The following is a 12040-nucleotide window of genomic DNA, read 5'->3' on the forward strand; positions in this document are numbered from 1 at the left end:
ATCCATGAAAAGGTTGGTTTTGCACTTCTGATTTCAGTTTTTTTTTTAAAGTATATTTTTCGGCTTTTTGCCTTTATTTGATAGTGATGACAGTAGAGATAGACAGGACATGGGGAGGCAGAGAGAGGGGGAATGACACGCAGGAAAGGTCTGCCCGACGCGGGATTCAAACCGGGGACGCCTGCGGCGAGGACTGTAACCTCTACATGGGGCGGCCGCTCTACCCACTGCGCCACGCACCACCCCCCGAATTCAGTTTTAACTGTAATTATTGTTTTTATCATTATAACCGGGTCAAAATCAATCCTAACAATAGGATTGTCATAATTTGAACAAGTGTTGATGCAATAAACAAATTTATGTGGTACTTTTATGCATTAAAAAACTAAAAACAGGTCAGTGGTGACCCTAACACAAGTCGAGAAGGGTTAATCAGTCACAGGGCCAATATACTATATACACAAACAATGTGCACACACTCACATTCACACAATATAGAGTCACCTATCATCTCTTTGGACTCTGTGAAGAACCTGAAGAACCCAAAGAGAACCAGGCAACATGCAAACCTCTGAAGATACTATTGAACTGAAAATCGGAGCTGAACATCTGGTACATTGTATTGACTGTACATCGAGACGTCCGCGGCCTTCGAGATGTGACCTTCAGGTGTCTGAGGACTGGTTTTGAGGCTCAGAGACTCTACACTGAGACTTTATTGTCGGTTAAGTTACTGTGGGTGAGCATATGTTCCTGTTAGCATTGTTTGCACAGCTTAACATCTGGGCGTCTTGATCGCCGGCTAATCCGAAAGCCAAATTATCCGTTTGACAAACACAGTTGTTGAGAGACAGATTAGCCGAGCAGGAAACTCTGAGCAGACAGCGAGCCGACGACTGTGACGACACCCACCTGTCACTCACAGCAGCCACGCCCCCAATCATGCAAAATATTATATTATATAAAACTCAGCCCCTGTTCATTCATCCTGAAAGAGGGAGTAGCTACAGAGACCAAAACTACACACAAAAAGGCTGTAAACATGATTATTTCTGCTGTTAAAGGGATAGTTCAACATTTTGGCAAATTGGCCCATTGCCATAATCCCTATAGTCTTAGCAGTAGGTTCGTTACCTTTAATTGTCGGTGCAAGCTATTTTTAGAACGGCGGAGCAGAGCCGTGAGCTGCTCAGAGCTACGCTACGGAGGCTCATGGGATTTCTTGGTTTCCCTCATCAAACTAATCAAATACACAATCTAACAACTCCACAACGCTCTGGTGGACAAGTTGTGACCTGCACATTCACCACGCTATGAGATAATAACAGAACGTTACCAGACAGAGTTGTTGTAGAGGGAAATTCATGCAAAACCGCTGATGCGCGTTCCTGTCGGGGGCAGTTTTTCAGCAAGCAGTCTCTGCATTTACCTCTAAAACAGCTCTGTCTCGTAATGTTCTGTTATTATCTCATAGCGTGGTGAATGTGCAGGTCACAACTTGTCCACGAGAGTGTTTTGGAGTTGTTGGATTGTGTATTTGATGAGTTTGATGAGGGAAACCAAGAAATCCCATTAGCCTCCGTAGCGTAGCTCTGAGTAGCTCGCGGCTCTGCTCCGCCGTTCTAAAAACAGCTTGCACCGACAATTAAAAGTAACAAACCTACTGCTATGACTATAGGAATTATGGCAATGGGCCAATTTGCCAAAATGTTGAACTATCCCTTAAAGTTGGTAATTTTTACATGGGAGTCTATGGGGACTGACTCACTTTTGCGACCAGTGCCGGAGCAGAAGTTTTTTTGTTACTTCCTTGAGTTTTCAGCCCTCATATCAGGGTCGATCGTCGATCATCTTGCATGTTGCAGAGAACCGTGCAGCGTCGGATGTGATCAGGAGATCAACGTGAGCTTGTTGTAGACGGACGCAGACAGAGAAGTTGGGATGCATCTGTGTATACAGGCCAACACTTGTTGTCCCCCCCACCCCCCCACCCCCCCGCCGCCACCAGACCGTCCCTGGTTAAATTTGAGGGGAGTGACAGTGGAGATGTGGAGCAGCGAGCACTGATACTGGGTGAAGTGTCCACACTGGTGCCCATTGTGCGGCCATCCCAAATGACCCTGTTCTATTTCCGTCTGCCCTTCTCACTTTATCTCTCGCTCTCACCCTGTTTTCCCCCTCTGCTCAGTTTGTTTGTTTGTTTCATGACCCCCCCCCCCCCCCCCCCCCCCCCCCCACACACACACACACACACACACACACCACTCACCTCCTCCTCCTCTCCCCTCTTTTTTATACTCTGCTTTTATTCCTTGACAGCACACGGTCGTGCCATCCAAAAGCTCACAAGGTAGAAATGCTGAATGAGAATACTGATGGGGCAAAAAAAAAAAAAAAAAAAGGATGGACGCCGAGGGCCAAACAGGACGAGAGACTCACGTACACTCAGCACGTTGTTCCCACACTGTGTAAAGTTTTTAAAGTGCAAACACAAGAGGCGGAATAAAAAAAAAAAAAACAGGAAATAAAAGAGAAAAGGAGAAAGAAAGAGGCTGAAACTGAATATGTGAAAACAAAAACATAGTTGAAACATGAACCAGAGCTACGCGAGGTCTAATGAAGCACTGTGGAGAGAGGCAGGAAACGACACAAAGAGACACACAAAGCACCAAAGTGCAAACTTTGTTCACACAAAGTGACACTGACACATCACACTGACGTGTGCATTGTGTGATCTCAAAGGAAAATTCCACTTAATTTCAACTATTTTTGTCAGATTTGGCAACAGATAGAAAACATGTCAGTCAGGTTGTAAACCAAATTGTTACACAACTAATCTGACAATTAGTTCATTATTTAAAAGTAATTATAAGAATGCTTTTGTTGCTTCTTGTTAAATATGACTATTTGGTGTTTTGAGTCATTGATAACTGAATATCTCTGGGTGTTGGACGGTCGGTTGGAGGAAACGAGTCATCTGAAGGCGTCAACTTGGATTCTGGGGAAACTGTGATGTGATTTTTTCCACAACAATGAGTCAATTGATCAGGGTAGAAGAATTCAATAGACAATAGAAATCATTGTATGTTCAGGACATGATAAAGCTTTAAACCTCTGGAGCATCAGGACTTCCCGATACTGACACCTAAAGTGATGAAGACAATTTGCTCCTATTTTATCTTCAAAACTAAATTTGCTTTAGTGGCGGTTTGTTCACAAGTTGTCTATCTGTTTGACATATTTGGTACTAGGCAGGTCGCTGATGGTATTTATCAGTGCGTTCATCACTATGAACATTGTATATGAAAAAAACAGGCTGGAAGAGAGGTTGTGGTAAATTTCTATATTAACGACTGAGAATCTTCAGGTTTAAAGTTGCAAATTTATGTGAGAAAAGCTCTCCGGTATGTCAAATACACAATCTTAGAGGAAAGGACTTACAAGTTTGCATGAGAAAATGCCAATTTCTTTCTTTTTTTTTATGAATGAAGGAAACATGTCTACATGAGTTTGGAAGAGCTGATTCTGGGCTGAAATAATAAGTACATCCTTATTGCTGAATCCAAATTAAAGGTAGATTTTGAGAATGCACAATAGATGAAGTCGGACCAGCCATGCAAAGTGTGGATGTATTTCCTGCTTGATAGAAAAAACACACAATTTCTTGAGCTTTTTCTTGCAAATTTGTGACTTTAAACTTGAAAATTCCTGGTTTTGAACTCTGAAATGTATCTCCTCTCTATTACAGCACTTAAAAAAAAAAGTATCATCATAATACCAACAATAACGTTGACATGACATGACATCATTTGTGGATGTAAAGTCTTGACGAGCGCAGCTTTAACGTAAATTTGCTTTGGCCGCCGAGCGCGACCATTTTCACGTAGCCAAACGCACACTGAATCAGCAAAAGTGAGTCATGGCATTTAATTAGTGATGCAATGGCATGAGAGCCAACACACACACACACACACACACACACACACACACACACACACACACACACACACACACACACACACACACACACACACACACACACACACACACACACACAGATAATCCCTCCCTCATTAGGTGTATTGTGGGGATGCTGATGTAATGCAAGTTAATCTGTTGGCCTCTGGTTGGCTCGGTGGCCCAGCGGGAGCTCTTTGTGTGGGACATTACCCCGGCCCCGCTCCCTGGAGACAGGTTCATTAAGACTGACGCTGATACCCAAGTACCCAGGCCTTTTGTGTGTGTGCGTGTGTGTGTGTGTGTGTGTGTGTGTGTGTGTGTGTGTGTGTGTGTGTGTGTGTGTGTGTGTGTGTGTGTGTGTGTGTGTGTGTGTGTGTGTGTGAAACAGTGTGTTTCAGTCAGTCATACCAGAGACAATGCAATGAAGAGGCCGGCCATAAAGGCACTGCTTTCTCAGCATGTGCCTGAGAACACGTAGACCAGAAATCTTGATTGGCATGCAGAGGGTGTGTGTGTGTGTGTGTGTGTGTGTGTCTAGCTCATAAAATAGGCCGGAGGCATGTCTGTGTGTGAACGTTGTAAAAGTGTGCCACGATCACAAACTATGCATCAGTGTGTTGTGTATTAGACACATGTTCCTGTGGAGTGTTGGTGTCTCAGCACAAAAACACTAAAACAAGTTGTTTTTCTGTAAAGTTCAGAAGTGTGTTTGTGGAAACGAGTTAAAAATGTCCTGTTCATTGCAAAGTTATTTCATTAATGCTTTATCTCGGTTGTATAAGAAGCATTAAAGGAGCTACTTGTGAAGCTAATTTGCTATTAACCAACATCAGCATTTGCAGCTGCTGAGGAAATTTTGCAAGTTCATCATCAAAGCTCATTCTTCTACCCATCTGTCTTGTTTTAATTCTTCATCACTTCTTTTTCTCCACTAAAACTGAATATGCCAGTGAGCTAGCTTCAGTACAACTAGAGCATGACATCACTTTCCGATACCGAGTCACTAGAGTTCTCTGTAGGATCAGCTACAAAATTTAACATAAAGTTAGGCCATGTTTGAACTAAGTTTCTCTGCACTGCGTAAGTTTGTATGTACTGGTCATAACAAGTAAGAGCAAAGTCTATATAAGTAAACACTGTATCTTTATGTCATCCAACATTTATAATGGTGGATTGTTGCAATATCAGGCTGTACAAAAAGTGTACCATCCTACTATATGGTGTTGTATGTGTAGTTTCATCGATGAAATTGCATTATAATGAAAAGGATGTTCACCTTTGACATATAAAATCTTAATATGCGACTTGTAAATGAGTGTAGTGTCGTTACAAAGTAAAATATTCCTTTAAAAGTTTGTGGTGTCTAAGTATAAAGTGGCATAAAATGGAAATAGTGCACTATAAGTAACACTATAAACTCCTTAAGAAAAAAAAAAAATCTCCAGCACTATATATATCATCTTATTGCCCTATGCTAATTACAAACTAACCAAGTTCGGTGCAATAACAAAGCGTCAAATGACAAATTAAAGAGAAAATCAGCGAGTTTGTCGGCCTGGTCACAGTCAGCCCTGCAGGCTGTGTTCCTTCTGCCCACCAAATTAAAAATAGGAGAGGGATTATTTGTGGGTCGGTGTGGTTTTAGTGTGTGAGATGGAGTGTGTGTGTGTGTGTGTGTGTGTGTTTGCTCCCCTGTGCAGCAGCAGCAGCAGTAGCAGCAGCAGCAGCAGCAGCAGCAGTGCACTTAGCATAGGCTTTAAATAGCTAACTCAAATAAAGTGAGAGGAGGCCAGGGATCAGAGGCTGAGAGGGACTCTGTGAGGGAGGCATTCCCGAACGGAAGCTGGCCTTTTGGATTTCCAAACACCATTCGGAGCAAGCAATGCCAGGAATGTGATGTCGTCCAGCAGCAGCAGCAGCAGCAGCAGCAGCGGCAGGGTCGGCAGCAGCAGCGGCGGTGGCGGCGGCTGTCAAAACCGCCCAGTCCACCAGGTGCTGTTGGACTCTGACAGGAAGTGCAGCAGCAGGAAGTGCAAGCAAGCAGACGTCCAAGCCAGGAGGATTGGTTGGTGGTGGTGGTGGGGAGTGGGGGGTGGAGGAGTGGGGGGGCACAAAATGGCGGCAGGTGACTCAGCAGCACAGAGAGGAGGACAGGAGCCAACGTGGAGCTTCTATCAAGGCCAGAAATCTGTGAGCGTCTGAAAAGGGGAAGAAGACCCCCCCCCACCACCCCCTCTCCTGCACTTTGCCTCCTTTTTTTTTTTTTTTTTTTTACACACTGTGTTAAATTTCTATTCTCTCTCATCCTTTTTACCTTTTGACGGCCTTCTTTGTGTGCAGGCTGTGGGAAAGTTTCCCGTAATGGTGAGGTCATCCACCACCAACTATGCCCCCCTACCCCCCACCACACACACACACACTCACCATTACAACACACACACCCCCACCCACCCACCCTTCATTGCCAGGCAGGACTTGCAATGCAGGACAGTGACGGGTGATGTGTCCCCGCGTCTTTTCTCTTTCACTTCCACTTCTCCGGCTCCCTCCTTCACAGAGAGAGACAGGGAATCTGAATAAGAGCCTCATTCACAACTCGTATCTGATGATCTGGTGCACTAAAAAAAAAAAAAAAAAAAAAAAACCAAGACACACACAGATCAGCAGGTCTTTGAGCGACCTATCACACTTTTCAATCGCCCTCCTGTCATGGTTGTTTTCTCTTTCATAGGCTTGGACACACTTTGACATTGTTGTGTGTGTGCCACTGACAGGTTGATGAACTTGCTCAAATTCATCTCAAAATGTTTCTTGCAACTCTTATTAAAGCTCCATGAGGTGAATATTTGTGTCATATGTCCTCCTGCACTTGCACTTTGACTCCATGTGAAGTGTGACCCTTCGGTGGCTGGTTACTGGCATCTATTGGCAAAACTGCAAACTACACCTCCTACAGGTTTTTTTAAATTGTATTTTATTATTAAAGGGTCAGTTCAATCCAACCAGTTTCAGTCGTGCACATGTGGTTTGAGATCTCCGGACGCAGTGAAAAGAAACTGTAATTACGTTTGCGATGCTCGAAGCACAACAGATCAAATAATGATGTGCAAAGTCAAAGGAGCTGCTCGTAAAAACCCACAGACAGTTCTGCCCTGCAGTTTCCCCTCGGCTCCAAGGAGCTTTTTTTTTTCTTCTCTCTTTTGACTTAAGGATGACTGGATTGATTTTGCAGCCTGTTTCCAGCTGTAGCTGCTGATGCTGCAGCTGCTTTTGGCTACTAAAAAAAAAAAGCCTCTAATAAACTGGGTCTACGTTACCTGCACGGTGCCAAATGGCAGACAGACAAAGTTAAAGTCCATGAAACGAGCTGAGCGAGTTCAATGTGAGGTGGAGCAGAGAATACAGTGAATAGATTTATATCACTCAGCAGGCAGCAGAAGGCAGAGCCGCAGCAGAAAAAAAGAAAAAACAGCATGAAAAGCAAGTTGGCTTTGTTAACTCATGAAGAAGAACAGCGTGAGGACTGACGGACCATGACGCTCTGTTTTAGGGAAACCTTAGCCTACATTTTTCTGAAGAGCTGTTGAAGAGCTAAAAAAGAAAGTGAATAGTGTCTGCAGGTCAACTACTGTAAACCATAACTACTACATAAGACCCAAAGAGGTCAGAAAGGTCAAGGTTGTGGGCCTGGTTGGGGCCTTATTGATTAATCAGCTGATATCAGCCAGTGTCAGTGTTGCAGGTGAACTACAAACTGTCTGGTTTAGTTAGTTAGAAATGATGTAATTGAAAGATTATATCAGTGTTGTTGTGTTCATTCTGTTTGTGGTTTTATCTAATTTCTATGGTTTTGATCCACACAACACTGCAGGACTGATGAGGGCTCATGACAAGCAAGTGCATGATTCATTAGAGGCTTTTGCCCACTAGTTATTTTTATGAATTATTTTTTCCAATGGTTAAAGGGATATTCCGGCGTAAATTTAACCCATGGTCCAAGTCTGCTGACCGCTAGCTTCCCTAGTTGTAGCAACTTTAGCAAAAAGCCGCACCATAACAAACAGCGCAGTCTATTTCTCCTCACGCAAACCGCGATCAAAAAGCCACTTATAGCCACAAATAATGCTCAGAACAGCACCAAACGTCATCAACAGTACAAACAGGGTCCCAGCACATGATACGAGGCATCAATCATCTGTTAGTTTAGCCTGGTTTCTATTGAAAAGAGACGAAAACACAACTCACCCACTCTCCTCCAGTTATACTTTATGCAGCAACTTTCCGCGTCCAGCAAAAGCGTCCAGGCAATGACAAAACACGTCCGAGTCCGACTGGCCGCACAAACATCAGTCTCAGCGGCCATGGACAGGCAGTGACCACACATGACCACTTGATTTCCCCCAGGTCCAGCACATAGCCTCCACCGCATCTCTCCCTCTTTCACTTTTCTCCTCCATTTCGACCAGCTCGTCTTCGGTAAACTCGGTCTCAAACTGATAGGGGCGCCCATCGAAATGAAACCAGCCGTCGTTCTTCTCAAAGCCGTGTTGATGTCTGCTTCACTGTGTTGTCAGTCTCTTCCGGCAACAAACGTCATCCTTCGATCTCGCGTGTGACGTCGCGTCTAATCTCGCGTGTGTTTACGTGATTCTCTCCCGCAAATATCTAAAGTTAGAAATGTCCAATTCCGTTCATTTCCCTGTGAACACTCGATAATAACTTTTATAAACTGATAGACAAGATACATAGGAACTTTGACTGCATTTCATGGAGTAATACATACACATTTTCATCCTTGAGCTGCGGGACTCAATCTACTTCACTCGGTAATCGCTTTCACGCCAGGCAGCGGCCTACCTGTGTAACCATGGCAATAACAAGCAGACGTCACAGAAGGGACAACACGGCTGAATGTATAGACCAGTTAGTTGGACGCAGAAAGTTGCTGGAGGAGAGTGGGTGAGTTGTTTTCGTCTCTTTTCAATAGAAACCAGGCAAAACTAACAGATGTTTGATATTATGGGATGGGACCATAGACTATAAAGGATGGGACCCTGTTTGTACTGTTGATGGCGTTTGGTGCTGTTCTGTTCTACGCCGGAATAATAACCCTTTAACTGCAGTGCTGCATTAAGGCTGTTTTCAATATAAGTTGTAAAAAAGTTAGTTATATAAAAGTTATATGGCTGATCAGTCAGTTATCAGACTTTATCACGCCTTAATATTGGTATTAACCCAAATGATCCCATATCGGTCAGACCCCAGTTTCTTGCCACCAAAGAAATCATTACAAAGTCACAGTGATGTGAGCTCCACAAATTAAACCACACTCAGACTTGTCTTAAAACATGATCACGGAAACTTGGCCAGGGTGAATCCTCCACTAATCAGAAGGTCAGAGGTTCGATCCCCGGCTCCTCCTCCAAACACATCAGAGTGTCCTTCAGGAAGATACTGAACCCTGAAATTGACCCTGAATGCACCAGTTGTGTTTAAAGCTTCAAGAGGTTGTTAATACTAGAAAATAAATAAATACACTCCATCAATATGAAATGTTATAGTGTAATTTGAGTGAACTGATCCTTTAATTAGGCCTCAGATTCTATTCTTCTATGTTTATCTATTTCCCTTCTGTATTTCAGCTCTTCTAATCTTCAAAGAAAAACTGAGACTCTTTTCATTATAACTGTACAAATCTGTATTTCAGTCGCAGCTATATTAGTAATACACAACAAGTACACATGGGCAGATCATGTCGTTAGGTCACTGTTACTGTACGTAAAAATAATACATCATATTCTCCCCCCACGATAATATGGGGCATTATTGTATAAATTCTGAGGTACACTGCCTTTCATCCTAAATGTACAGTTCTGTGTTAATATACAAAAATATATGACAAGTATATTTAGGAAGAAAAAAAGGAAGCATTTTTTTTTTACACATCCGTAAAAAGGGATAAATACTTTGAGCAAAATATAAACACAACACAATAAATCCATCTTAAGTACAAAGGCGACCGTGTAGTTGGCTTTGTCATGTGACACAAGTGTTGGTTCTGTTTGAGCAAATAAAACAAAGCTCTGTTTTTTTTTGTTTTTTTTGTACAGAAATGAAATGATGTTTAAACTTGATTTACACATTTACACCAGGAGGAAAAGATTCAGCGTTATAACGTGTATATTTATGTGCAGAATATTTGATATTCTTCAGGTTTAATCAGATGAAAAAATTAGCGATTTTTGACAGTGACTTCCAGCAACAAGTGAACTCAGTGTAGTTTAAAGTGAGTTTGACAAAACAGGTGAGATTAACACGACAAAAATCTGATTCTCAGAGCAGATCCTCTCTGAAAAGTGTCTGGATTTTAAACAAGTTTTTCCAAAATAAAAGCTCCAGAGACAGTTTGGCATCTTGCAGGTGAGTTGGTTAACGTCACAGTCTTGGCGCCCTCTGCTGGCAGCATCCTGCAGCACAGTCGGTACAACAGGATGGACCAACAGGACCCGGTGCTGCTGTGTGTGTTTGTGTGTGTTTGTGCTGTTTTGGCTCTTGGGAGGAAAAGTTGTTGAAGACATCTTTGTTTTAATACACTGATGTGATGAAGCTGAGGCTCAGTTTGTAGTTTGAGTCTCTCTCTCTCTTTCTCTCTCTCTCTGTTGTGTTACTTTTTATGCGACCCGATCATGACCTTTGAGACGAAGTTGACGATGGCGCTCGCCGGCTGCTCCGGGTCGTGCTCGGCGAACAGGTGGCACATGTTCTCCGTGTCGCTCTGAGACTTCCTGGCCACAAATCCAAAGATCCTGACGGGAAGGAAGAAACAGACGGAGACATTTACAGAAGAGCAGGAGGAGAAATTTCTACAGGTTTTATTAACTCAGTGTCTACAGATTTTAAATTGGGCTGCAAGAAGTGCAGTTTCCTTTTTTATGACAGAAAAGAATCACAATCAAATGACAAAACATATCCAAACAGATAGGTTAAGCTTAATTAGAAGGGCATTCATTTCTGACTCAGTACTGTTTGATATCTAAAGACAGAACTTTTGCATGTTGTGTTGTGAGGTGAGACCAAACTTTACCTGCTTATTTCTCTAATCACATCCTGATAAAAGTAACTTCCTCTATTGTTTCTACTGTCCCTTAGACTGTACAGTATATTTTATACATGAAATTGAAATATATACTATACTCTAAAATGTAAACATACTGCACCATAATAAAGGTGATGAGGACAAAAAAACAAAAGAAGAACAAAAAACTTACTTTGCAGTGGAGCCGCTGCCTCGTGTCCATCTGTTCAATCAGAGTGACAAGGTTAAGTAACTAATAATAAACTATGTCTGGTATATTTACATTAATATTACATCACATGCAAAAAATATGTATAAATAACAATATCTGACGCTGCTCAAACTGACCAATAAACAGTTAAAATTCAATTCAATTCAAATAACTGCATATTATTTGCATATTAACGCTTCCAAATTCATGCAAATCATCTTATACAATATGTTTGATACCATACAGTATGCATTGTATCATATGAATTGTCACTTGTTGTCCCTCTCCCTGCGTCTCATGTCTTTTATATAAAAATGTTGTGTTGTTGCCGTTAATAAGAACAAAGTGTCAGTACTCACTTCCTGCCCTGTGGGTCCAGAGAGCAGAAGATGACGGTGTTGACGGCGTAGTGTCTCCTGAAGAACAACCTGCAGGATCCAACAGAGACAGACGGCTCAGTGTGTGTCTGTGTGTGTGTGTGTAGTTGTGTGTTGTGTCTATACTGTGCAGGTGTGCGACAATCACTCACTTCCTCTGGTTGTCGGTGAGCGTGATGCCCTGCGCTGACACTTTGAAGTGGACCACGGTGGAGGCGGGCGGGGGGTCCATGGACAGCGTGACCGTGGTCGCCTTCTGAACGGCCTGGTGTCCCGTTAACGACTCCAGCTCCACGGAGCCCAGGTACCACACGTTACAGGCTGCACACACAGACACACACAACACAAATCACAGGAGTTATTCACTAAGAAACAACACTAAGGTATTTTGTGTACTTTAAAGTGGACACGAGGTCA

The 12040-nt window shown here is 42.8% G+C and overlaps 1 protein-coding gene across 1 annotated transcript in view; it reads right to left on the minus strand.

The window, feature by feature from the left end:
• Nucleotides 1–9718: 9718 nt before the first annotated feature.
• Nucleotides 9719–12040, minus strand: part of LOC310984526 (tensin-3-like) — a 56331-nt gene continuing 54009 nt past the window's right edge. Inside the window, exons 25-28 of the mRNA XM_083969746.1 lie at nucleotides 11776–11944; nucleotides 11606–11674; nucleotides 11229–11258; nucleotides 9719–10766 (exon numbers count right to left, since the gene is read on the minus strand). Coding sequence (XP_083825872.1) covers nucleotides 10625–10766; nucleotides 11229–11258; nucleotides 11606–11674; nucleotides 11776–11944 — 410 coding nt within the window. The 3' untranslated portion in view covers nucleotides 9719–10624. The remainder of the gene's footprint in view (nucleotides 10767–11228; nucleotides 11259–11605; nucleotides 11675–11775; nucleotides 11945–12040) is intronic.

Source organism: Trachurus trachurus, assembly GCF_905171665.1.
Source record: "Trachurus trachurus genome assembly, chromosome: 4".
NCBI lineage: Eukaryota > Metazoa > Chordata > Actinopteri > Carangiformes > Carangidae > Trachurus > Trachurus trachurus.